The 27555-nt window shown below is 50.4% G+C and overlaps 4 protein-coding genes across 6 annotated transcripts in view; 1 reads left to right on the top strand and 3 right to left on the bottom strand.

The window, feature by feature from the left end:
- The window catches only part of LOC144163184 (uncharacterized), a 105944-nt gene extending 97091 nt beyond the window's left edge, over positions 1-8853 (top strand). For all 3 annotated transcript variants that reach the window (XM_077694014.1, XM_077694015.1, XM_077694013.1), the window contains 2 exons: positions 3921-4144; positions 8136-8853. In XM_077694014.1, the coding sequence (XP_077550140.1) occupies positions 3921-4144; positions 8136-8291 (380 nt within the window). In that variant the 3' untranslated portion in view covers positions 8292-8853. The remainder of the gene's footprint in view (positions 1-3920; positions 4145-8135) is intronic.
- Positions 1-27555, bottom strand: part of LOC144163186 (BET1-like protein) — a 441394-nt gene that overhangs the window by 118603 nt on the left and 295236 nt on the right. The gene's annotated exons all lie outside the window — the stretch shown is intronic.
- LOC144163183 (uncharacterized) lies at positions 18949-20999 on the bottom strand. Its single transcript, XM_077694012.1, has one exon. It carries the CDS (start codon positions 19684-19686, stop codon positions 19000-19002), a length of 687 nt encoding a protein of 228 aa, XP_077550138.1. The 5' UTR covers positions 19687-20999; the 3' UTR covers positions 18949-18999.
- LOC144163182 (uncharacterized) overlaps positions 22223-27555 on the bottom strand; it is an 88058-nt gene continuing 82725 nt past the window's right edge. Inside the window, exons 9-10 of the mRNA XM_077694011.1 lie at positions 25357-25633; positions 22223-22549 (exon numbers count right to left, since the gene is read on the bottom strand). Coding sequence (XP_077550137.1) covers positions 22540-22549; positions 25357-25633 — 287 coding nt within the window. The 3' untranslated portion in view covers positions 22223-22539. The remainder of the gene's footprint in view (positions 22550-25356; positions 25634-27555) is intronic.

Below are 27555 nucleotides of genomic sequence, written 5' to 3'. Positions count from 1 at the left end.
TGCGCTCGCAACTGATTTTAATGCGTCAGCATTACTTGGCGACCCCTACAGAAATCTATTCGTCTGATATCCCTCTGTAACGCTGCAGGACGCACAGGTATACATGGGCCATGCATTCATTAAATGGGCCATTAAAAATTCATAGGAAACTTAAAGGGACTCTGCAACACATCTGGTAAGCACTTTCAACCCTTCCTTGGAGTCTGGAAGCACTGAGCAAGCTACAGTTACCGCCAGCACGAAGCGGCACAGCGTAATTTGCTCCTAGAGGCAGATACACAACTTCCGTTTCTGCGTTGCTCTCATGGCTTTCTTTTTAAAGGTATTTATTTTTTTATTTATTTATTTATGTATTTATTTATTTTTTATTTATTTATTTATTTATTTATTTATTTATTTACATTCACTAGGGGCCCGCGGGCATTACATAGGGGGGGACTAAATTATACACAGAAAAAGGCAGTTCTTGACAACACAGTTAAAAAAATCAACCACATGAACAATAGGAACTACAACACTAAGGGAAAAAATAAACATATTAGGCACAAGAAGCGCCGAACAGCGGAAATACAGATATGAAACCTCAAAACTACATCGTTAACAACATAAATATTCATTTCCAAGGAAGGCTAAGAGTGCAGATTGAAACGATGAAGTCTGCGTCAAGATGGCAATGTGGGATGGCAATGAATTCCATTCGGCGATGCTGAGTAGAAGCGGGGAATTTCGCTAAGCGTTTGTTATGGCGAATATAAGGTTAAAGGGACCGAATGCATTTCTTCCAGAAACTGAAACGAAGCTGGCCAATAGCCGCTGCACCGCTCTAATGACGTCATTCGAGCGCTCGAAAAACGCCAACACCAAGACAGAGAGAAAACCCTTTACCGCTTGAGCAAGTTTCAAAGTTATCATATGGACATGGCATAGCAACTCTTGGCTGAGGTATTTTGCGACCAGCTATTTTAAGTAATGGATGTGTTTGTGGAATACGTCATGAAAGCATTTATAATCAAGAAAAAAGTGCTGCAGGGTCCCTTTAATGCCTGTGCTACACGGCTGTTTCAAAAGCCTTCGAGGGCCGTTGAACCAATTGTCTATCGGGTGCCCCATTGTAAATACATAGGGCGCAGTTATGGGCGACACCCCAATTGTCAATTGAAAGTAACCGTGTAGCGTAGGCGCAAGTCCGTTTGCGTTCTTTGGAGGCGAAAGTATAAAGATTTTTAGACTTCTTTTCTTCTACATCGTCTTTGTGTGTCTTGCTCTTTCGTTTTTCCCTTTTATCGCGAATTACTTGGACCGGCTCATTTTCTGCTACACCTTGTAAGCGTTTTTTTCTTCTTTGCTTTCGTCTTACGGGTCGAATCGCGTCAACGAGCAGACGGGCACACCTTACAGTTTCCCGAGAATCAGACTGGCCGCGATTCACGAGTCAGTTTCCCCCCTGAACTCTTCTCCGTGTGCTCCTGATCAACTCACGTGTCATCACGTTGGCCTGTCACGTGGCACGCATCATACAAATTCTTGTTCCCCCTCCGGCAGGGTGCCGAATTTGTGCAGTGGTATGAACCCACTTGACTCCACCGTTGACGCCTATGACGACGACGGTCACTTTTCGCATTTGATGAGAATTCTGAGCAGGGGCGGATCCAGGTTTTTTCTGAGGCGGGGGTCAGCTTCTATAAGTGGTGGTGATGATGATGATGATGATGGTGGTGGTGGTGGAGGCGGTGGTAATGAAGATATGAGCACGATAGCAGCTTTTTATTCCCGAAAATTTTGGAAAACCAAAAACGCAGGAATACAAAAAGTTATCAGCTAGACTTTTTCTATGACCTGATGTGGGTCATCTTCTTTGAGCTACAAATTCCAAAATTAAAGGTCGGTCAAAACATACAGACCCCCCCCACCTCCGCCCCTCTGGATCCGCCAATGCATGTGAGTCCTTCGCCTTAAAGGCCTTTGGCCTTTGGCCGTCAAAGGCAAGCATACACAGTGGTGCATGTTCGTATACGAGCCCACGAAATCAATACTTACGCATTATCGTACAATTCATGTTCGGGAGAACAAGAAACCGACAGCCTGCTGTGTATTGAGACTGTGGCGGGCTGCCGCGAAGTACCAGGCAAACCGCGTGCTGCCTCCTGGTGTTAAGACGTCTTAATGTTCTTCAGCCATAGGCTTAAAGGGGTACTGACACAAAATTTTGAAGGCGAGATAACTTCGGAGATAGATTGGTGTGAACACACATACATCATCTGCAAAATATAAGTGGCAAATACAGCCTCGAGCATATTTAAAATCAATTTTAAAGTGTGTGAAACACAACCGAGCAGCCGGCGGACGACCTCGCGCAATCGACAGTCCCTGGATAATTTATAAATAAACAATAGTCAAACATTTAACGAGTTTGTGTTGGGCGCTTCCGCACTCGCCGGCTCGCCGCTCCAATCGGGGGTCGGAGCTTCTGCTCTCGAGCAACGACGACCCGATCGTTGGCCGCGGAGGCGGTGGAGGCGCCGTGATTTCATTGGCTCATCGGGCAGCTGGCCGCGACCTAAGTTCTACAGCGATTCCAGGCACTCTATTTTTATTGCTTTTTATTGCACTGGACGCGGAAACGCGCCGGGGGCACGAAAAGCGCGCACTGAGCGAGCCGCACGGTCCCTGCGCAGGCGGCGGCCACGGCCGTGAAGTGGAGCAGGCCGGCGCAGGTAGCTCGAGCGATAGCCTGTTCCGCTTGCTCGAAATGGGACCCAAGTCCCAACAATGGCAGCACAAATAAGAAAGGAATTAATTATGCGATGGCGGGCTGCATTAAACATCGCCATCTGCACCGCTACGAGAGCGGCAATCGAATATCCGCCGCAGTGTTAGCCTAACACATCTGTAGGCGGACCTGTAGGCAGAACAGCCGGGTGCTCCCAGCGCGCGTCTCCCCACCGTCTCGAGCGTATCGCGTCGTTTTCTAGCCGCGGCAACAATTTGCCCTCGCAGCGACTGCGCCACGTCAACGGTCGCTTTTTAATTAAGCAGCCCACGAGATCAGTGCGTGGGGGCATTCGCAGAAACTGCCGGCGACGCGGATTCGAGAGTGCTACTGCTGCTCTGGTCTGTGATATCCGCTCGATGGACACGTGGATAGCTTTGTTTATACTAAACTCACGTTTCGAGGCACCCGCTGAAACCGAAACGGCGACTGGCCGCATTGGAAACGTCTCTAATTAAACAACCGTCGCACGCTGAAGCAAATGAGGTTTCCACACGTGATAAGTAGGTCATTATCTACTTATTGCAACAAAAAAAAAGAAAAATTTTTGTGTCAGTGCCCTTTTAAAGGGACCATGAAGAGAAAATACAACATTCTTTAATAGGGAATAGCCAAGTATCAGCACCGCACTCAGCTCCATTCCAACCACAAAAACCTTTTTTTTAAACCGAGAAAGCGCGAGAAGTATTGGAAACACTCAAATTTCGCGCTACAGTGACGTCTTACGGGCAGGCACAATGTCATATGGGCCAGCACTAAAAACGTAACTTCAGTGTGTTGACTGCACGTTAGCATTGAAGTGGTCCGATCAAACGGAACTAGAGGTTCCGTGCAATCCTCCACTCATGTGTCTTAGCGATGGGTTAGGTCGGCGGCCGCCAGTCGTGCAGATCCTGTGACGTCATAAGTTCCTGTGACGTCATAAGATTCTGTGACGTCAAAACATGCCGGAAAGTGGCTAGGGAGTCGCCACCGTTTCACATGATTTCCTTGACATCTCTATTATTATTTCGAAGTTTGGAAAAAACAGGTATCATTGTTATCGGGGCAAGGCAGTCTTCCTAATGAACCAAACTTGTGTTTTGTGTCCATGGCCCCTTTTTAACGCAAGTTGACTGAGCACGTACCTGCCTCTCTCTCGTCTGCTCAGCCCAGTCGTGGCGCGCGTGTGCCATCCACTGCGGCTACCACAACGGCGCGTTCATCGCGGCCAAGTTCTTCCTGAACGACGAGACCAAGGAGACCGGCGTGCTCCCCGACGGCGCCCGGTGCCACTTTGACGAGAAGACGGGCGCGGCCTATTACTGCCAGCAGGGGCTGTGCGCCACGCTACTCCAGAGCCTGGCCGGCCTCGAGCTCAAGAGAACTTCGCAGGTGAGTTGCACGTAGAAGAGAGAGAGAGAGAGAGAGAGAGAGAGAGAGAGAGAGAGAGAGAGTGAGAGAGAGAGAGAGAGAGAGAGAGAGAGAGAGAGAGAGAGAGAGAGAGAGAGAGAGAGAGAGAGAGAGAGAATGCTCTTTAATGTGAACTGGTGAGGTCAGCCCTGCTAGGGACAAGGCTTGCTACACCAGATGGGGGGTGACTAAGTTGATGAGTGGTGAATATTAGACAGGGGTACAGCAGGAAGAAGGCAAGCAGGAAACGCTTAAAAAAGGACAAGAAAAACAAGAGAATGCTGCCAGCATAGTCCGGACACAAAAATAAAGTTGAAAAGGAAATCGTTAATGGAAACGCTGAAGCAAAATGAAAAGTAAACAACGGGAAAGAAATGAGTAACAACACCAACCTAAGAAAAATAAATACATGAACGCCAAAGTGCGAAAGAGTAGATATCGTGACACTTGCTCTGTTTGTGATCTAGAGAGATTTGTCCAGTTCAGGCTCACGTAGGAACTGGAGCAGAACTTTTGTACCTAACGTACTGTCATCACTATTGGCCCAGGGCCAAAGAAAATGAAAAAGTTCGAGACTGCCTCCATGACGTACACGAGAGAGGGAGCTCGCTGCAGTTTTTCGCGCAGCAGCCAATCGAGGGCAGACGCACAGCAAGTGATTTACAGTCTCATGCACAGCGCAAGTCCGGCACAGGGGAGAATCTTTCACATGGAAGATGTAATCAGAGGGCGCTTCCTGCACAACATGTCGCTCATTTCGGCAATTGGCTCAGTTTGTGGACACGTTGAGGCGGAATTTCGGGGCTCAAAAACTCAACAAGAGGAGGCGTTTCAGCAGCGAAGTTGCTAGGAATTCGTTGATTCCAGCGTTCACAAAACTCAGTATGACAGCATAAAAAAAATTACCGACACCGGCAGGATTCGAACCCGTGTCTGGTAGATCAACAGAGTTAGATCAGTCAGTCGCCTTACCACTCGGCTACGACAGCTTTTTTTTTTCTTTATTACATGGGAAAATACGCTCAGACGTTGCAGTACGAGCAATACAAGCAAACAAAAGAATACCCTGAAGTTATGAGAAGCAAATATACATCAAAATTCAGGCAAACACACACAAGCGTTCAAAAGAGGGAACCAGTCAGGTGGTTGGTCAAGCGAACTATACACACTATGTACAAATGCCACAGTTTCTCTGAAATAAGACTTAGTTGATGTTGGTGGCTCAGCATGCCTATCACATAAGCGGCATCGCCACAGACTGTACAAACCAATCAACACGAACATGTCATAAGGTGGCTCACCAGGATAGTCGAATGGCAAAAATCGGATAGAGAAAGGCGTAATATCCATGTCTTTTTTGAGCGTTCGCTGTAGAATGTCCCAGAAAAAGACAGCATCTCTGCAGTCTACAAAGCAGTGATCAATTGTCTCTGGTCGAGTTCAGGGCCGACAGTCTGTCGACCAAGCTATAAACAGACCCCGCTCTTTCATCCAAGTTTTAACAGGGAGCGTGCCAGTGTGTAATTTAAAGAAAAATGTTTTAACACCTGGCGGAACACACATTTTACACACTCTATTGAGGACATCCTGGTACGGACACTGTAGGTACAGAACACGGTATAAAGGTGTGGGAAACAGCTTTTTTTTCTTTACTGAGTGGAAAACTGCAGTTATCACAGCCTACAAAAGCTATCAGTCATCCAAGAAGATGCACATCACTGCAGCTGAAATAAGCAGTCCGTCAAACTCCGGCAAGCAGACGCACGCGTCCAACAGATGCAGCCAGCCATTCTGGTGGGTCACTTTGCGCCGCATAAATGCTCCACACCAACGCATCTTCCTCACAGTTAGTACCCCAGAGTCAAACGGCTTACTCACTAGGCTGTGACTGTGGGCAGAGTTATCGCGCCACCTGCTCGACACGGAACACATATTAGGGGACACGTTGCACCTGCGGGCGCCTATGGTCTCCTCGATTTGGCTACACTTTCTGCACCAGTTCAGGCGGTGCAGCACTCGCGCACTCGATTTACCAGTGCAGCTTGCGCCACCTGCACTTCGGCCCTCGATTTGACGCCGTGCTGCACCAGTTCTTCTACACTTCTGCACTAGCCCCTGTGCGAGTTCTCGTCTCGTGCAAGGTGTAGCGTGCGAAAGAACTGGCGCTGCACTTGCACGGCACTTTTGTGAACTAGTGCAGAAAGTGTAGCCGAATCGAGGAGACCACTAGTTTAAATGTACGCATTCCGTTCGTTCGTTCTGCTTCTTCGATTCGTTTCTTCTTCGCCGTTATAGCAACAATTTGATGGAGCAAAAGTCGTTGCCGCAGCGAAGAAGAAACAAATCGGCTGCAATGGTGGACATAAACCGTCGTGATGGTGGTGAATCTTGCGTACAGCTTCGCTACCTTCAAGTCTTACGCGTTAGTGGGAGCTACCTTCATTTTTTTGTCAGGTGTGGGAGGTAATTTCTTTAAGATACATTCTCTGTACCAGTTGTTGTTTTTATATTCTTTATTTTATTCAATCTGATTCGAAGTTAATTTAAATCATGATTTTGAAGATGTCTTTTTAACATCTTTATTCTGCTAAGAAACCTCATGCAAGCCACAAGCCGCTGAGCTAGTAGGTGTTATGTTGCGAAATCTAAAGGAGCAAGAATGCACAGGTTGGTTGTTTTGAAGCGCAGAAAACACAAAGCTTTCTTCAAAAGAGCTCGGGAATCGCCATCCCTAGAACTAAATTCGTAGATGGCCGTCGCAATTTTTGCGGGGGCTAATAAATAAACAAATAAGCATGATAGAAGTATTGAAACGATACTATGAGCTGTGATTCATCGCTGATAAACGCAGTGCAAATGGAAAGGTGTTTTCTTTTTTCCGTTTTTTTTTGGCGAAACCGCATGCCTTAGGCTTGTCTCTCTGCTTTAGTATGATTGTTTGCGTGTCGTTTTCTATGTTTACAAACGATCGGATCACGTAAAATTACCCACGGAAAATCAATAGCAACGCAGTTTGCTATTTACGTACTTACATTTCAGCAAGTGAACTTGCCTTCGTCCGAGTAAGATATGTAAGATCGGTATCGTACTCTAATGAAGGCAAGTGCACTTTTTGAAACGTAAGTTCGTAAATAGTAAACTGCGTTGTTATTGCTTTTCACGTGTGTCCGACTTTTCACTCACCGTAAATGTATGTATGTCGGTATGTATGTATGTATGTATGTATGTATGTATGTATGTATGTATGTATGTATGTATGTATGTATGTATGTATGTATGTATGTATGTATGTATGTATGTATGTATGTATGTGTGTGTGTGTAATCCAGGGAGCAATAAAACTTCAAAGATGGTAGAGAACACAGAACTCAAGAAGACTTCAAACAAGGCAGCGACCACGATTGCTGCCAACGTTTCAGCAAAGGCACTTGCCTTCGTCAGGGTCAAGACACTTGCCTTCGTCATCCTCAGGGCAAACCCAAAGACAATTGCCTACTCAAGGTCAGGGCCAACCCTTGCCAGGCGAGGGTTTGCCCTGACCTTGACGAAGGCAAGTGTCTTTGCTGAAACGTTGGCAACAGTCGTGGTCGCTACCTTGTTCGAAGTTGTCTTTTCATGTGCATGTATGTATGTATGTATGTATGTATGTATGTATGTATGTATGTATGTATGTATGTACGTTTATGGAAAATGAAAAACGAACAGGAAAATCGGAAGCGGAACAAGCAAAGTCAAAGCATATGCTTAGTGGAGATCCCATGATGACCCGGTCGCGGCATATTTTGTAAGCTACATTGTTGCTGGTATGGAGCCACGTGACAGTGTGACGCGCATGGAAATACATTGCGCTGTTTGTGTGTTCTGATTCATATTTTACCGTTCGCTTTTCATTTGCCCATGACTTTACGTATGCGGAAACGTGTGAGTGCGTGCGGGTAGGCTAGCGATATCTGAGTTCAAAAATTTCCTCCAGGTCCTAGAACTGGACGAGGAAGACTGGGCTGAGGACACGGCGGGCCGGAGGTACGTCGAGCGGTTCATGGAGTACGTGCCCGGAGAGGACTTCCCCGTTCTGGACGCCAAAAGGGTTCCCAAGGCGGATGCCCGTATCAGCGTGGACGACCTGTAACGCCCAAAGCTCTACCCGAGTAGTGCGACGTCTTTCGTGCCTGATTCTCCCAATCACCGACGAAACTGCAGCGGACAGTGATTTCGTTAAGAGAACTATGATATAACCCTGACCTTTTTTTTTAACCCCCGATACTGTCACACTGTACTGCATGCCGGTCACCAGTGTACTTAGCTCGCAGCTTAAGGACTGAGAAGCCGAGCTAGAAAATAAGCATGGTAATTCTAGTATATCCAGTGAAGATGCGAGCGAACGTAGCCTTCCTTTCATTTACAGGAAATGCATAACACGGCAGAATTAATTGGCTGCCGCGGGAAATTTTTAAGAGCACATTATTCACGACGGTTCGCAAATGGCGATCCCTGGAACACCGTGGGATAGTTTTACGACACAATACTAAGCGGCCTATCGTCAACCGGAATCAACGAATTATCGGCGATAGTAAATAAAGCACTTTGCGGTGATAGTTTAGAGTACGAGGGTTGTAATCTCAAAGAAACGAAATAACGTAATAAAATTGGGTGTCAACCGGGGAGGCGTACGTGAACTCGTCGGTGCGTCTTATCGATCGCTACACTTTTATTCAACAGGACGACAGCGGGAAGCTTTCTCCTAGTTCGAGACAAATGGTGAGTTGCCTTAGAATAGAATGTGAAACACACAAAAATTCTTTCCCGCATCTTTTTTCACGGAAACTGTAAGGCTGGCTTCATGGGTATGTCTATGCAGTTGACAAAAATTAGGGCTCACAAAAGTGCACAGGTTCCTTCCTTCCTCTCTGCTTCTTTCCTACCAGCCTTCCTCATTTCTTTCAGACTTATTTACATACTTCATTCGTTCCTTCCTTCTTTCTTTCCTTCTTCCTATCTTTCATGCTTCTTTTCTCGGTTTCTATGTTCTAACTGCAGCTAATAGCTATGAAGAAGGAAGCTCGGGGATCTCATACCCGGCACGCGCTTGACTAAATGCAAAATAGGGAGATTGAGAGAGGGGGATGGCGGAGGGGCGACTTTAAAGCCACACTTTACTAATCTCGTCGAGTGGTTCCACCGTCGCGGAGGATTTGACCTTCATTTGACCGCAGCTGCAGCGTACCTTTGGCAACGCGTCACGTGACTCACCGGGCCGAGCTCCGGCGTAAGCCGCGTTCGCTAGCAGCCCGGCGCCACCGCCAGTGCCGGCTTTGCGCATGCGCTCTCCGCTGCTGGTTCGCCGCCTGGCCACGTGACTCGCCGCGTGCATGCGAGGTGGTCCACGAGTAAGAGCGATGCCGGGCCGTCTTCTCTTCTCTGAGAATTCCACGGGAGCAGGAGGCTTTGAGCCGTCGTCGGCAAGTTGCATCTGACAAGCCCTCGGATATCGCCCGGCGAGCTGCTTCACTTGGACAGAGTATACGGAATGCCAAGCGCGCGAAGCTAGCGTCGGAAACTGGGAAGAGCGAGCCGTTCGGCTGGGAAAACGTCAAAAGAGGGACCACAACCGTAGACAAAGGCAGGCTTTGGACGAATAGTATAATAATTACAGCTAAATAAAAGGTTAAACAAGTGAAAGCATGACCTAACTATAGCTAAGCCAAGCTTTCGCTACGCATATCCAGGGTTAGTTGCGTAGAGTTTCACACAAAAAACTAGAGGGGACGCTGGCGCTCCACTCGTTCAACCACTATGGAGCGGATAGTGTGACGTAGACTCGTCATTTTTGAACTTGGCTTAACTTGAGACTTGGCGGTTGTTATGTTTACGCGCCTTCGGGTTTTTCTGCGCCATTAGTTTCAATTTCGGCGTCGAAAGTGTCGAAAGCGTCGGCTGCTCGTTCCGGGGCAGAATCGTTGTTAGCGCCCGATTCCAGTGGCTGCAATGAGCAAATACTGCTCGTCTGCAATGAAATGGATGCGGACAACAGTAGCATCGGCATGTAGCCTCTACTCTAGCACTGCTCATGTTCTGCGGCATTTTTGACAACATTCGCGAATACGGGGTTCCGCACAAGGTAGACGGTACGAGCACGCTGTTTGACTACAGTCCCGTCCATGACGATGCTTGCGACGACAACACTAACAGCGGCTAAGCAAAAAAAAAAAAAAATTTTATCACTAGTAGGTATATGTGTACAGCGGTCAAATTTTCTTCACGTAACTACATCGCGGGAGCGTCGAGTCAGCACCAAGTTGGTCGTGGTCATGACCTTATCATGGTAGAAAGCGGCCGAACAAGCGAAGGAACGCCGCCTGTATACCCAAATTTGCCTAACGCTTGAGCGAAAAATGGCCGAACAACCACTATCATTTAGCTCCCTCCTACCCTTCCCCGCTCTGTAACCTTCCTGCATGCTTTCATGTCCGTCAGCCAGCACTACTGCTCGAAAACTATGCAATATAATTGACAGTTCGTCTAGCGTTCTCCAGGCGGCACTCCTGCGCCTTCTTATTTTTCACCAGGCCTGTCTGTCTTGGTCTGTCGCTTATAAAACTGCCTTTGCAACGGCAGACGCGAAACCACTTGTGCTGCCGCAGGCTGATGCCGGCTTTGTGCGCTTGCCTACTTGGATCACGGGTCCCGAAATTTTCGGAGTGGGGCATCCTCACTCTGTCTTCTCAACATTTTGCCCTTGTTTTGTTCACGCTGTTCGCACTCCGCATCGGTACGCAGTTGTAAAATCGAGGACTGTACTGTTGAAGCACCCGGACAGCGTGGCGGGACCCTCAGGTGCTTATCCTTTTGTTTTCTATAATATCCTGGAATTTACAAGCACGTGCTATTTTTTTAGAAAGCAAGGATAGAAAAGAATTCAGCGCTTGAACAAAAAATTGTGCACGCAATTTTTCGTTTCCTACATCCTCCAGAGAGAAAAATATCAGTAAAATAACGGCTGTACCATCAGAAAATATCGTTTTTCTGTTTGGTGTTTGTCTACCCTACAATTAATATGTTCTTACACTATTTCAGTTCCGCCTCCATCAGTCATCTTTCAAAAAATTCCGCAGGTGTGAAGCGAGCGACACGTCGAACGAGATCCCCAGTGCGCCCGAGAAGTAGCGCCCCGTCGCGGCTAAGATGTGAGCGATACAGCAAAAGGCAAGCTGACAGACACACGTTGTAGAAGTGGGTGCAGCGTTCGCGACTCGCGAGCAGTGACGTAAGGTGGGACGTCCGCCGGCGTGCGCCACATAGCGGATGAGTGCCTGCACTAGGCGTCCCTACCCATGGCCGGGCTGGAGCCTGAGGAGCGGCGGGCGCGCACTTTCATACGGCCTGCGCTTCGGGTATAGTTCCCACCTTTCACCGCCGCTAGTTCGTGGCGCTGCGGACCAACCCTCGCTAGAGCCACTAAATAAGCTACGCTTTATTTAGTGACGCTAACCCTCACCGGTTGACCTACAGCACGGGCGGGGTAGAGCGGCGGCGCGCGCGCGTTTGCCACCGCCCCAGCCCTGCCGTGGCTACAGGTGATACCTGTCCGTGTAAATTTACATGTGCGTCATTAAAATAGGCGACTCCTTCCCCCCTTCTGAATTTTTTGGTCTAATAGGGTCAAACAGCCTAACATTATCACTCGGAAGCGCCTAATCAAAAAATTTGAAAGAAACATTAACTCGGGGCACATGAAGAAAAATATGCGAGGCCTTCATATCTCATCAGCGACTGTATTATGGTGAGGCAGGCAATAAACGCGGCATTTTCCGTGACTGAAATATCAGTTCTTATATTTCCTTTCGGATGATGCCTTGGTTTGCACACGCACAGGGCACGACCAGTGACGCGAATGATTTCCCGCCGAGGGAGATACGGTTATCGCTTAGCTAAACGTGTTTCTGCTGCTCACGCTCCGGTCGGGCTGAGCGGACCGCTGGCAGCGAGCGCACTGTCAAAAACATGCAGATAAAACTCTTAATCATGCAACTGAAGTGCACAACGAGTCTTCTTTTTGGTGGGATATAGCGGCGAAGGCATTCATTGGTACCGGTGATATTCCGCGGCAGATCCAAAACACGTGCGGCAAGCGTTGTCGGCTCGCTCGGCCAGAGGCGATGCGTCGACTAAGAAAAAAGAGGGTTGGGAGGGTAGAGGGTTGGTTCGAAGCGTCCTCACTCTGTCAAGAATCTGCTGTAAGGTTTCCTTGTTGGGTGCGCAGGCCGTATGAAAGTGCGCGCTCGCCGCTCATCCAGTCCGGCCGTGCAAAAGGCAAGCTGACAGACACACGTTGTAGAAGTGGGTGCAGCGTTCGCGACTCGCGAGCAGAGACGTAAGGTGGGACGTCCGCCGGCGTGTGCCACATAGCGGGTGAGTGCCTGAACTAGACGTCCCTACCGTTCCCATTGGAAAGCGGGCGACGAGTTAGGCAATGTTTATTCAGGCGGCGTTGAGTGAAGGTAGCTGGCATGAACAGAGCGATACCGCCAATGCAGCTGTCGTCTGCTAGGCTGTTGGCGCAAGCACAGCGGTTTTCCGCTGGTAATGAGCAACCTGTAATCATTTGCATGAACAAGGCGCACGCAAAATCGCTCTCACCGCCCGTAAGCATGCATACTTGTGGAATACAGTACAGCCGGTCTGCTTCAGGCGCACGGCTCCGCTAAACTCAGCCGTGTATACACTTTACAAATGCTTCCCCGCCTAATGGAACAATTCTTTTAAACCTCAGTATAAAATTTACAGAAAGTGCAAGTTGTTTACGCGACTCAAGCTTTATAAACCCTTCAATATTATTTGTAGCTCTTGTGTTTAGCCAGTAAGTACTTTGTGTCAAGTCAGGATGACAGCTGGGCCAAGCCAAGTTCGAAAATCACGCATCCTTCTGGCATGGCCGGCTCCCAGTGGGTTGAAGCCGCCATTCGGCGGCTCGCATAGACGCTAACACCAGTGTACCCTCTAGCGTATGTTAGTATGAAACTGTTTAGTTTAGCTAAGCCGCAGCCAGTTTTAGTCCATGCGGACATCCAGATTAACTGCAAAGTAATGATAATTGGTATACGGAAACCGGTGGGGAGTATACATGGCTTGCACGTGACGTCACTTCCGCCCGCTCGTAGTTACTGCGCCCATGTTGGAGCACCGCGCGCCGCTCGCTATGCGTAGTGCGTGTACGTTTCTCGGCTGATGCACCCGACCCACTACAGGCTTACCGCTTTCTGAGCAAGATGCCGCCAGCTTCGAGAGTCGAGGCTCTCGACGCGGCGTATCGTGCGCAGCTGATCGGATCAGCCCGCCCACGCTACGATGAAAAGATTAGGATGTGTGACAGTGGGGATACATGCTGCGGCCGGGACTGCACACCGTGACCGATGTTGCCGAGTTTCCCGAAGTGACGCACGGAGACATCGTGAACTATCTTGTTTACTCCTCCAGTTTTGTGACCTGTCTCATTTTCGTTCTCGTCAACTTCGTCGCTATCTCGAACGGTTGCAACGTCGTCGCCGTGACTGGGCTCCGTCGGCTGCGTGGACGCCGCCGTGGCTGCGTCGGTCTCAGCGGTATTTTTCCCTGTACGCCACTTTTTCGATCGTTCGTAACGATCGGTACAACGAGCTTTGGTGCCGTAGCCAACCGCAAGCGACGGCGCCCAGTCAGGGTGTGCCTCGTCCCAAATCTTGGCTGCCTGCCTACAAGCACAAAATACACATTTTCTACATTTGTACGCGGCGCTTGGATTTGCTGTAGAAGCTGCTGGCTTACCTGTCATAAAGTGGGCACCGCGGCTGTTGGGATCGAGATCGGCACGTTTTATGCGTGATATATCCACAGGCTTCGCCGTCTCGCACTGAGGTCTTTCGTCCGCTCACATTGATTTGATACAACTTTCGGTAGACGAAATAAGCTGCTGCTCGCCGATTTCTCCATCGAATTCGACTTGCTACGGTTCGAGCAGCCGACAACAGCACAGAACACTATTGTGGAAACGCCGTCCAGTCGGTGCCGCTTCCACAGCCGCGGGGGGACAGCGCCGTGTAGGGTATCCGCGGAGTCGGCGGTGCTCCAATATGGAGAATATGCATCCCAGCGTTCCCCGTTGTGACGTCGGTGCAAGGCGTGTATTGGCATTGAGGGAAGGGACCGTGGGCTTGACATACTGGGGTCTCCTACATTTATTTCGGGTGTGGGAGCCCGACCGCCATTGTGAGAGCGGTGACGACATGCCAACGCACAGCGCAGTGGTCGTGTTCTATCTCAACGCGTGGCCCGGCTCACAACACTACCCGGGTTTGCATTTATAATGCACAAAGGAGCCATAAAGAGAGCTCACACGTAATAAAAGGATATTTTCCTCCAAGTATAACAACCAATCAAAAAATAACAAAGCTGACGGGATTCGTTCTCGGCTTGACTAGCTTGCTATCCGGGTGCGGAATTACTACATTACGAGGCCCGACGGATCAGCTCGGTTTAATAGACTCATATAAGTATAAGAGGCACGTGAATACATGCTCAAACGTGCCCCTAGATGACACTACGTGTCACTTGGCTGTGGCCAGTCACTGATGATGATGATTGCGCCTGGATCTGGTTGATGATGATGGTGGCGTTGCACGGCGATTACAACATCATATCGCACTATCGCTGACGAATCATTTATAGCCCCAGGCCGCAATCTGAGGGGGGTGGGGGATTCAGGAAGGCTCCCACTTCCCCTTCCTCCTTTCACCCAGTTTTGGGCAAAATAAAGTTTTTATCATCATCATCATCACGAATTATTTATACGGGCGATCACCCCGATAGGTGCGTGCGGTTCGGTGTGTGCCCCCGCTGCCATTCCTGTTGTGTGACCAATTTGCTTTGACCAAAAAAAAATTAACTTTACGTTCTCTGATTGCGTCAATGGCGAAAACGTACGCCAGAGAGAGACAGAAAAACGTTTATTGTCAGAGCATTTGTGGTGTCCTTGTAGGAGTGGTTCCCTCTTCACAGGAATCCATGAGCTGTCGTAGCAACGGCTGCCCTCTCGGTGAGCAGGAGCATGGTCCGAGCGGCAGGGGCTGGACACCAGTGTCTCCCACTGCTCTTGAGGATTTGGGATGCGGGAAAGGGGGGTTTGTTTTTTCTAGACTCTAGGATGGCCACGCCACGCCAGGCTCGTGGGTTTTGTGCATGGCTGCGAAATGATTCAGCTCGAAATGAAAGACAATTTCCGATGATGTAAAAAAAATGACAGACAGGTTTGGTCGCGCCAATTAAAGGGGCCCTGAAAGGCATTTTGAGCACACTAAATGAACTAGCGCAATCGCCAAATTGGGTCGCCAACGTCACCTGTGCCAAGTATTACTCTTTTACGCGCAGCGGAAAGCTCACACTTTTGTTGCAAAGTTTGTCGCTTTTCTCTCACCCTTTCCTTCGTGTTTTTGGACGCCGCCATCTTCACATGTCTACATCATCGATTCCCAGATGTTCGTCATGAGCTAGACATCCTGCTATTGGGCGGCTTTTTCACGCACTTCCGGCAAAGAGATGAGTCGTCTGCTCAGCGTCGGCTCGCCGGCTGATCTGCCAGCGGAGTGCCGGAGTGCTTTGACATTTTACGACAAACGAAACAAGTGTAAACAAACGCTTAACCGTTTGTATTGAATGCAACACGGCCATAACACGACGTGGATTTTATCTTACGTGAGTACGTACCATAAAGAAAGTCCCGTGGCACTTCTTTGGTGCAATCGCAGAGAACGCCCTGAGCCGAATGCCCGGGTTTGACGCGTACATTTTATTCAACTTCAAAACAATCCAGAGATGCGTTTCGAACGAACGCAACGTCACAACATGCGTTGCAAGTCTGAACCGCGATTGACAGACGATGAGTTGCCTCCTCCTGCCCGTCGTAAATACGGCACTCACCTCACACCCGGTTTGCGGGGACGAGCAGCAAGTCACAACTCTGGCGCGCAAGCGAGAAGGCTTTTAGCCAGGCACACTGCACATACCCCATGCGAGGTTGAGTGGTACGTCGTTCGAGAAAGATAATCCAGACCATGGGAAGCACTATCCACCCGCAGAAGTACAATGTCGCATTTCATCGCGAAACGAACGCGTCCACAACACACAGGAGGCGATGCACACACACACACACACAGCTTCGGTCGCTGCATTGGCTTAGCTGCAAGCTTCGTTCGGACAATCAGCGATGCTACGACGATACAGAGCTGCGTGAGGACAACGTGCTAACCACTTCACGTATTTAAAAACACAGGGGCAAAGAACTAGGTTCATCGGAAGCAAAAAATCTTTCCTCCATTATAGTGCCTGAAATATACTGGCTAGTGTGCCGAGGGCGGGCTCCAGGCGGGCGCCGGGAGCGATGTACGCGGCCGTCTGCCGCTTGGGGCGCTGCCGTGCGGGAGTGTGCGCGTTCATCCGGCCCGAGCAGATCGCGCGGTTACCTCCGAGCTGCGCAGCAGACGGCAGCGGCAGAACTTTCCATTCCCGCTTGCGACGAAAGCGAGCGAAAGCGACGGGAATTCTGTCGCGCAACCAAAATTTGTCCCGACCATTCGACAAAAACGATCGTCGCGCGACAAAGCGACGGAATTCCTGCCGCTCTCACTCGCTTTCGTCGCAAGTGCGAACGAGCCTTTATGCGCAATCTCCGCCCCACATAAAACAAGCTCTTGCTTGTCGCCTGAGCATACAGTTGATATCTGACTACGTTACACTGTGCTTGCCAGTGTATTTAAACGATGTCACTAGGTTTGAAACGTACGCGCTCGGCGTGCAGCTTTGTAAACGCAAGCGGTTTCACATACGCACGCTATTTTGCTGCTAATAGAGTTTTAGTACAGCGTTTGTGGCCTTTGCATACGCTAAACGCTAAATTTTTGCGTCCCGCTACGTGACACCGCGATGGGAGTTTTAGTAGAGCGTCTCATCAGTTTTGCGTAGCGACACACTAATGCATACGGCGCCATCTGTCAAATGTTTTCCGAAATGTCTCGCCGGCTGATCTGCTAGCGGAGTGCCGGAGTGTTTGGACATTTTACGACTATCCAAACAAGTGCAAACAAACGCTTTCCCGTCAGTGTTGAATGCAACACATGGGAGCAGCTTGTCAGAACACGGGTTCTCGCTGGTCGAGTGCAGCGTTGGTTTGCTCTTCGCCTTCACGTTCATCGCCGCTGATAAAGCGATCCGATCCGGCGCGTTTTGTGCACGGGTTCTGTGTCGGTTGAAAATGTCTTTTTTCACATGCCGCCGGTAGTAGGAATTACAACCACCGCAAAATAACACCCGGCACCAGCGGGGCCACATCTGAGACCGCGCTTTTTGGATAAACAGTGCGCGGTGCACCAAAGGGAACGAGCGCACGATTCTCCCCACGCGGCTGCGAGTTCGCCGCCGATACCAACTGCAGCCCTGCAGCTACGTACACCGCGAAAGGGCAAGGCCAGGCCGCACACATGCGGCTAGGTCATTCGTTCGCTTTTCCAGCCTGTGTCAATGGTGTCTACAGAGATGAAAAAGCCGAAAGAGCTGGCCCGTAGCAGACGGCAGTCTGTGGGAGCGCAATAGCGGAAGTACGTCACCGCTGAGGAGCGGAGCATCATGGGAGGGGAGGCCAAAAGCGAAGAAACAGTTGAAAGGATGAGGAAATACGGCGCGGCGATAATTCGCAGTTTTTGATTTACGATTTCTCAGCTAATACTCATCGCTTTAACAAAATTCTTGCAGGAGGAGATTGCTAATACATTGCTTTATTTGGTTACATGTACATCCATGCATCGGCGGAAGGCATTTCAGGACCCCTTTAAGGAAAACCGTGCGAAAGCAGCACAAGTTCTTATAATACTTTAATGCGTGTACGTGATTGATTGATTGATTGATTTATTGATTGATTGATTGATTGATTGAGCGATTGATTGACTGATCAATGGATTGGTTGATCGACCAATCGACTGATCGATTGATTGGTCGATCGATCTATTGATTGATTGATTGATTGATTGATTGATTGATTGATTGATTGATTGATTGATTGATTGCAAACGGGTGCATAGCGTTAGCTACTGTGGACGTTGAGATCTCCAATGGCCGGAACAGGAGTAAAGCGGGAACACCGGCTCCTCGTCCTAACGAAAATTATGGGTACTCGGCAGCGCAGCCGAAATGCCGGTCAGACCCGGAAAAGATGCGACTCGCCTTCGTTTGCCAACGCCATTTAGTGGTAGGCCTTCTCACATCAGCTTGCATATCGAGCATACGATGGCCGCCAAGAGAAGCGAGATGAGCACTCTGCGTTTTTGCAGAGCTGGACCTTACAAAGAAAGCTGTCTTCGTATGGAGCAATGTGCCAGCCTTACTTTTCGGGGCTCTGGACTTGAAGACGTAAAGACTAGAAACATTAGCTCGCTTTTGAAGTCGTGCCACAGTTGTGCTCCGAAGGAAAAGGCACAACTTTGAGCTGCAGCTTACAAAGCCGCAAAGCAGCGCCGTCCACGAGACAGATCCAAATTAATTTCTACTCTCGGGTTAATACAGCCTACCTGCCAGCTAAACGTACCTATCGCAACGCTCGATTACGATGCTGCACATGCCTATAGGTGTAATAGCAGTGTTTCAACACATGCCGTACATCACGACTACGAAGCCGCACAGACGCAAAATGCGTGGACAGCACGTACTCGAGTACGGAGACAATGACAGGACAGCGATTCAGCAAGAAAAAAGAGGCCCAGGTTTTATGTACACACTGAACACACTGCCCTACAAGACATGGCGTGGCGCGGCGACCACTACATCTGGTTGTAGTCCTGCTGCTGGTACAGGGTGGCTGTCGGGTCGGCGACCGGCATCGGTGCCGCCATGCCGGCCATGCCGTAGAAGTCTCCGTAGTAGGCGCCGTACCCCGCCGGCGCGACGGGCGCGTAGTACGTCGCTCCGTAAGGAGCCTCCCAAGCCGTCGTGGTCCCGTACGCCGCGTACGGGTTGGCAGTGGCCGCAGCGTTGTAGTCGTAGCCGTAGTTGACTGCTGCAGACGGTGGGACGACGGCAAAGCACGCGTCTGGTGGCGTCGCGGTCATGCCTCCCACTCCTGGACCTCCGGCAGCTCCCGTCGGCGTCGGCGTCCGCCTCGTCTTTCGCTCGAAGCCGGCCTGGTAGGACGGGGCCCCTCCCCTGCGCACCCTTCCTCGCAGGGCGCCTCCTCCGCGGCTCTGCCTCGCTTTGTCTCGAGCGCGCTCAACTCGCAGCAGCGCCCCGTTCACGATGGCGCCGTTCATTTCCCGCACAGCGTCGTCCACGCGCGAGGTGTCCTCGAACTCGACGAAGGCGAATCCCGGCGGGTTCTGAGCCATCCAGACCTCCCGGAGGCGGCCGTACTTGCCGAACTCGCGCTCGAGGTCCTCGCGCGTCATCGTGGTGTCCAGGCCTCCGACGAAGATGCGCCCGCCACCGGTGCTGGACGACGGCGAGCCGCTCATGATGGCCCCGTGGTCTTCTTCAGTCGTCGCCTGCGCGCTGATCGCTGCTGCTGGGAGGAGCCGCCGCGCTGATTCCGGGGGCCAGCTCGCTCAAGGGAGCACGCAGCTGCTGCGGGGACTTCGGAACGTTCCTTTCCTCGAACCGCCTGGCGGCCACCCACTGGAGCGAGCTCCTTCGTCGTCGTCGTCGTCCTCTTTCTACCCTGGCGCTTGCACAACAGCGCCGCCTCTGTTTCCTTTCTTTATTTTCACACCAGTATTCCGTTTATTCTCGTCTCAAACTTTTGACATTTCGCTCCCAAATTTTAGTTTCTTGCTTTTAATCTTGTCTAGTTCTATTTTCTACCCATCTTTAAGCATGAATTGTTATCTCGGGTTGTCCAATCCCCCGGAGTGGGTACGTTCCATTGCTGATACCATGTCTTTAACAGACCAAGCGACAACAGCGCCGTCTTGGTTGCCGATCTGCGCATGGTTTTGTGAGCGTTCACTTGAGGTTCCCACTGGCCGGTGTCTCGCGCAATCGGCCCCAGCAGGCAGGTCACGTGTCTTCTCCGTGGCCCGCGCCTATTGCATGGGGCAATTTAATGAGCGACCATACCGAGGCGGACAAAAATACTAGCGGGAATTTTGTACCAACCTAAGGCATATTGCTCCGCAGCCCAGGAATCATTTCTGTGCGAGACGCTTGCGTCTCATCCCAACACCTACGCTGATCAGGAGTACCACTGCGTTCCCTATAAAGGCACAAAGACGCAGACTCGGGCCTCAGTTACGACTGTCTCAGTGATGTTTCAAGCGTCAATAACGAAGAAAATCGAAGTAAAGGAAGTTAGCGGATGTCTCATAAGACTCGCTCTTGAAGGGCGGACTTTAAAAAATAGCTCTTCCAACTTTTAGCCGGCTTTCAAGTCCTCCGACAGGATATGCACAACTTTTTGCTTCGGAGGCACCAGCCAGCCAACCGAATAACTGATCCCCACCATTCTCTTCGCTTCATCCTGTCGCCATTTTTGTTGTTCTTGTTCATATTGCTCAGGTCATGTTAGTTGTTGCCTATAGCTGAAAACGTCTTTATTAGATGCTTGCCGCATTTCATGTCTTCGGAGCCGAGAATTCCCCATCCCAATTAGATTTCATAACCATGAGAGAAAGAAATTTGGGGACCACAACTGGAAATATCAACGTCAGCTGGAGATTTCTGAACATGTAAAAACTTTTTAAGCCCACTTGGCAATTCCTGCGTCGACCACGGCGTCACCGACAAACATGATGGCCATTCTTTGCGAAAGGTTCATGCACCGATTGTTACTGACCCCCCCAGATATACATTCCTCCCGATTTGCACAATGTGCGGCCAATTCCCCGCTAGATGCACCCGGAGCCAAACATTAAACGCCGTGAACATCGCGCACGTGTCCTAGCCCGCAAATACCCCATGGGGAAGTCCACCGCCTATGTGGACGCTTCTAGTCATACCTGTCACGACGCCTAGGCAGTCACCGCCATCTTTGATCCAAAAGCAAACTCTTCCCACTCACGGATTCTCCGAACGCGCTCCCCTGCCATTGCGGAAGAGGCGGCTATTGCACTAGCGCTCACTCATCGGCCTACCCCAACAATTGTTATCTACGATTCGAATACAGCCATTCGAAATTTTGCCCGGGGGATTATTTCCAAACAGCATCTCAAAATTCTTCAAAATCCCTTTCCAGGAAATTACCTGCCACTACCGCCTCTCTCGCCGGCGCTACCCTCCACCCCATTGGTCACTCTCTATCACCGAGGAACGGTACTGGCGCCTTCTCCAAACCAACACCCTCCCCTGTCGCGCCAGACTACATGCAATTTATCCATCTGTATTTCCCTCTCCCCAATGTCCGGACTGTGGAGCCCACGAAACAGTTGCTCATATAATTTGGCAATGCCCTCAAAACTCATTCCCTCTCATCTCGTGTGGAGCACTGGGAGGCGGCGTTAGGCAGCCAGCTCGGATCCCCGGGTCCAGCAAAGACTCGCTGTTCAAGCAGCCCAGGTCCCCGGCGCCCACCAAGCGCAGGTCACCACTCATCGTTGACACAACGGATCCAGAATAAAGTTTGTTCTCTTTCTTTCGTTCGGCACACTCTTCCTGGCCAATCCCTCTAAACGGGTATGAGCCGTATCACTTCTCCACCATCATTGCCACAACAGTACCATACCCGGGAACTTTCCAATTATAGTTCACGAAGACGATGATAATAAAAACGGCTCCCAGGGCCAACTCTTCAGCGTCAAAGATGACGTCGAGAAGAAGGTGTTGACTACTGCTTTCCAGGGGTATGTTTCCGCCTTGTTCAGCATATTTTAATAAACTGGGCGTATTGATGTTTCGATACAGTATACTGTTTTTGGCCATAATTTCCTTCCAGCCTCTCCTTCGAACAAACGTCGCACCGAATATACGCACGGGCGGTTGAGCTGTGACCGCTAAATAACCAGTGGACGGCACAATAAATAGGAAAACAAGCACAAATTGCGAGGTATGTCGAGACAGCTGTGTTTCACAATCAGCCTGTTATTATATAACGACGCATAAAAGTAACAACACGGGGCTTATCGCCCAAGAAACCAGACAGTCTTTGCGCACATTGGCGGTGACAAGTGTTCGCCGTTTCACGCACACGGGACGAATTCCAGCTGAACTTCGCCTGGGTTCGAACACGGGTCTCTCGAGGGACACGGTCGCAACTCCTATTATCTTGATCGGGAGCTGCGCTTGTTGGCACAGGGTCTGCATCCGTGGAAGGAATACGGAGAGACAAGTCCTGCGGGTATTCACGCCTTGGCTGGGGTGCGTCTCTCCATGCGGCTTCAAGACACCCTGCAAACAAAAAAGCAGGAACGTTAAAAAATCGTGACTCAATTAATTCTGTGAAGACGTGAAATAATTTAGGTAAAAGCTACAAGCAAAATTTATTTCTTTTGAGCGTTGATGACGGGGGTCATCCCTAAGACGCAAACACACTTATTTTGACTCCATCATTACCATCACCATCACCACCATCCTATCTACGCCCACTGCAGGGCAAAGGCCTCTCCCATTAATCTACAATTATCCCGGTCCTGTGCTAACTGCCACAAATTTATCCCCGCAAACTTCTTGATCTCATCTGCCCATCTAAGTTTCTGCCGCCCCCTGCAACGCTTGCCTTCTCTAGGGATCCCCTCTGTTGCCCTTAATGACCAACGGTTATCTCGCCTTCGCATCACATGCCCTGCCCCCGCCCATTTCTTCTTCTTAATTTCTACTAATATGTCCTTAACCCGCGTTTGTTCCCTGACCCACTCCGCTCCCTTCTTGTCCCTTAATGTTACACCTATCACCTTCCGTTCCATTGCCCGCTGAGTCGTCCTCAATTTAAGTTGAACCCTCTTAGTGAGTAGTAGTAGTAGTAGAAAACATTTACTGAGCTCAAATAAAATTACGGCGTCCTCTCAGACGTCGGACGGGGTGGTTCCCTGGATTCGGTACCCATTTACGGCCAGCAGCTCCTGGCCCCTGGCCGCCAGCGCGAGCTGGATCGGCATGGCGGGGCAGGACCGTAAGGTCTCCCATCGCTCATGGGGTGTGGTAGTGGAGTGTGGAGGAGGGGTGATGGCTATAGGGGACTCGATTTAAGTGCACTCCATCAGGATGTGTGCGAGAGTGCCTATGTTTTTTGTGCAAAATGGACAAGTGTCTTCTTCGGTTTCTGGGTAGAATTTATTCATCAGGACAGGGTGTGTAAGTGAACCCGCCTGAATGCGTCTGATGATTGGGTGTTGTTCCCTGCTCAGGGTGCGGTGCGGCTCAGGGAACGTGCGCCGATCCTCCCTATATTTTTTTTTTTTGTCTTGTGAGTACATTATGCGCCTTCTGGAGAGTTGCTTCCTCATCAATATTGAACGCATGCTTGCCGATATCGCGAATATCAGAAAGTCTGCGGTGGTAACGTAGCCATGTCCGTTTTGAAAGAAAAGGAAACAGATGTAAGAACGATCATCATCAGCTAGACGTGGCACCCATACGACATATTTCTGTGGCAAGCCCAAGGTGCGTTCATTGCGCGGGAAATTAAAAAAAATCGAATTTTGACGACAAACTTCAGTGGTGCGATCATTATACGAGTAAATACGGTAGTGCCTGTTATTAACTGTACTACTCAAGGTACATATCCAACTAATCAGATGTATAAGTTTGAAGTCCACATTATGTTTCGAACGGCGCGTGACCTTAATGGCGACCGCGAGCTACTAGTAAACGCTCCGGGGCGCTCGTTTTCCAACGCCTCGTGCTAGAACACCCCGCGCTTCAAGAACACGTGGAGACTTGGGAGACTTTACTGCTAAGCAGTATATGTCTAACCCCTGAGTTTTCATTCCGGTGAAGCCGATTACTCAGCACCGCTCCAGCGTTCCTTTTGGCCACCGCCGACCTCTCTTTTTTTTTATTGCGCCATTTTGCCCCAGGGCATCAGAGGAATTAAAAAAAAAACGAAAGGGGCGGGAGGCAAGCGGCTTCATGGATCTCTCTTTCACAACTGCTATTTGTCTTTCACGTCTAAGCACGTGCGCATAAGCGGTTGCCGGTTGTTGTTATTGTTGTTGTTGTTGTTGTTCCTCTTTTAGAGGCACATACCCACGTGGGGTATTGGCCAAGAAACGAGGTGGCTTTTGGGGGCTGGTTTATGCGTGCACGTGCGCCGAGTGGAGGCAGGAAGAGGCGACGTGCACGCGAAGCTGTAGGTTTTACGCCCTCACTCCAGGCATGTACGTTGTGCTGGCTGGACGCTTACACGTGAAGGTCAAATAGCCGAATGCGACCTGTCTGGGGTCTCCACTGGTCGAGTGGATTGGGTTGTGCGCTTCACAGACAGTAAGATGCCTGCGACGCGGCACGGAAACAGACAGCCGCATGTTTGTTCGCTAGAATAAAGCTCGAGTCCTTCCGAGTTTCATTCAGCTAAATAGATAGGAAGCATGCTCAATCGCAAATTACAAACAAGCGTGGTATATTTCGTGCACTCCAGATTCGCAGGTCATCCATTTTCACAGAATGAACGGGCACTTATTTTTTGTTCTTGGACATTAAGCATAGACGGAACCCTAGCCCTATAAGCTTCGCCTAATATGTTAATCACGACAGATGAATTGTGTACGCGCGCAAGCATCTGTGTGCGTCTGTTACAAAGAAGGAGGGAGGGACCTATCTTGCTCCTGACTACTTGTTCCCGGTTGTTATTCTGCCTGCTCAAGATGTGCGTCAATACCGGTGTTCCCAAAACAGGACCCGCCGCGCTGGCTCAGTGGCTAAGACGTTGTGCTGCTGAGCACGAGGACGCGGGCGCGATTCCTGGCCGCGGCAGCCGCATTTCTGATGGAGGCGAAAAGCAAAAACACCCGTGTGTACGAGATTTCGGCGCACGTTAAAGATCCCCAGGTGGTTAAAATTAATCCGGAGCCCGACGCGCCTCATCGCCTGCGTTGCGTCGGCGCGTTAAACCCTACAATCAATCCAATCAATCAATCCCAATACAGGGGCGGAGTCCACACTATCTCCCTCCCAACCAGACCGGAGTAGCTTCCTATAGAGGCGACCTTCCACCGCTACTAAACTCGCGCAAAGTCTGCATGCGGCATTGAACCCACCCTCCGAAGTGCGACAGGTCGTCCAGAAGCAAGCACGATGTCGAGGAGCTGGAGTAGAAGCTCGCGTCGAAGGGCGGCAGCGGCTGCTGGTCGAGCGGCAGCGGAGGTGCCTCGTCGGCCGAGTCCTCGCGCGAGCTCAGCGAGTCGCCCAGGTGGCCCAGGGCTCGCAGGTCGCACATGTTGAGAGCCGCCAGGGGCTCGAAGTCGTCCTCCTCACCCCGGACTCCCGCAGTGTGCGACAGACGCTGCGGAACGGGCACTTCCAAGGCACACGGACCTGCAGTTTGCAATCGTCTCTTGGGTGACCAAGGCTTACAGTGATAGTCGTTACGTGCACCCACCTCCCATTTAAGCAGGGCAACAAGAATCATGTTTTAGGGCTAGGGCGCATATTTCCCGCTATCCACTCCTTTTATATCCCCTTCCCCGCCCCCCAAGAGCCTGATAAAATGTAGGCACCCCATGCCAGACAGTTTCGGGCCCTTTTCACCCATCTATCCCCTCCACCTCTTAAAACCTCATAGCATAGCATAGCGCAGCCCTTTCGCGGCCGTCTCTGGGTTGAGCCGCGTCGCCGTCGTAACCGAGTGAACGATGGCAAGACCGAATTATGAAAGAAAACGAAGGAGGAGAGTGTCGCGAAATAGGGAGGGGAGGGCGGTTCGCCGTGGCGGCGAGAGCGCATTCCGAAAGTGTGCGGTAGGGAGGAGGAGATGCAGTATGATGTAAGCAGGAGAGTGTCGCGAAATTGGGAGGGGAGGGTGGTTCGCCGGGGCGGCGTGACCCAGCGCTCTCCGGAAGTGCGCGGTGGGAGAGGGGTGGAAGTATGCTGTGCTCGCACGAGACGCTCGTCTGCGCGACGCTGTTGAAAGGCGTGCGCGTGACGATGGTTTGCGTTCCCTGCCTAAGACGCGGGTCGCGGTCCCTTCCTGAGACTCACTCCGCGCCGCTGACGCAGAGGCTCATCATGGCTGGCGTCGAGACAACCCACGAGTGAGTGCTGCCACAGCGCAATGCTGCTGCACCCAAATATCGCATCAGGGTGTATCGTAATCGCCATCCATTTTTTTGCTTCTAATTGGTTCCGAATGGCATCATATGACGTTTTGCCGTTTCACCAGCTCATGACGTACTGCCCGCCAGTTTGTATCATTATAAAGCCCTTTACCACTTTACAGTGGTATTTTGGAACCCTTTCGGCGTTTTTTGATCCTCGTGCGAATATTCTTGTAATAAATCCGTTGTCAGCTTGCGCTCGTGCTGTAAACTTCGTGTGTTCTCTCTTCGTGTGTCCTCTCGTGTGTCCGCTCTAGCTGGTTAGATCCTGCTTCTATTGCAATCCATGACGAACCGTTATAGAACATTTATTACCACGCCTCACAATACTGGGCGAACAGGGGGGATTAAAAGAAATACGAACAACGGAGGCCACAGCCTCCGACGCATGCTGCACCGTCTGGCTACACTGTCAGTAAACTGCGCGCATGCGCAGTTCTTTCAGAGCGTTTGAAAGTATGGCCTACTGTTAGGGAAAATGCTTGATGAAGAAGCAACGCCGGTCATTTATTTTATGTTGTCTTTTCATGCTATGTCGCCACTGAGCATCCTGTTATCTACTTAATCCGCCTCTTTCATTGCGGTGTGCTGCCACCTAGCGTGCCTAGCAGAAGTTGAAGCGGTAGGGTTTGCCGGCGTTTCCTCCGGCTGCGTTCTGGTTGTATGCACGGCAATCCCACATTACGGCGAGGAGCAGCCGAAGTTTTTCTTCTGTGTTGGTGTTATAACGCCTCCTTATCACTGAATGAGGGCTGGCAGAGAAATCTCGGACAGATCCGTGTGCCGTCCGAGTAGCAGAGCGAGCAGTACTTGGAGTCGTCTGGCATGAAGTGCGATCGCCAGCTCAACAAAGGCCGGCAGTTCGCAAAATGCCTTTAAGCGCTGGACACATGTACGATTGGTACATGCGATTCGCATGCGACTGATCGTTACGACTGTCGCCACGACTAGTCATACGCGTGAATTTGAGACGGCCCGATGCGCGCATGAGATGCGTCGTCGGCGTCGCTCCGCCCACTGTTTCTGCTCCATGGTCAACTACGATGATCGCTGAGCTGATTTTGTAAATTCTGCGCGTTTGCTCGCAAGAAATGGATAAAGCAAGCAATCGTGAAGCGTTTTCTGCCTTCGGAAACAGTCCGC

This window comes from Haemaphysalis longicornis, unplaced genomic scaffold (assembly GCF_048455015.1).
Source record: "Haemaphysalis longicornis isolate Haplotype H1 unplaced genomic scaffold, Haemaphysalis longicornis Haplotype H1 scaffold_12, whole genome shotgun sequence".
Lineage (NCBI taxonomy): Eukaryota > Metazoa > Arthropoda > Arachnida > Ixodida > Ixodidae > Haemaphysalis > Haemaphysalis longicornis.
This window is presented reverse-complemented; position numbering and strand designations above follow the sequence as displayed.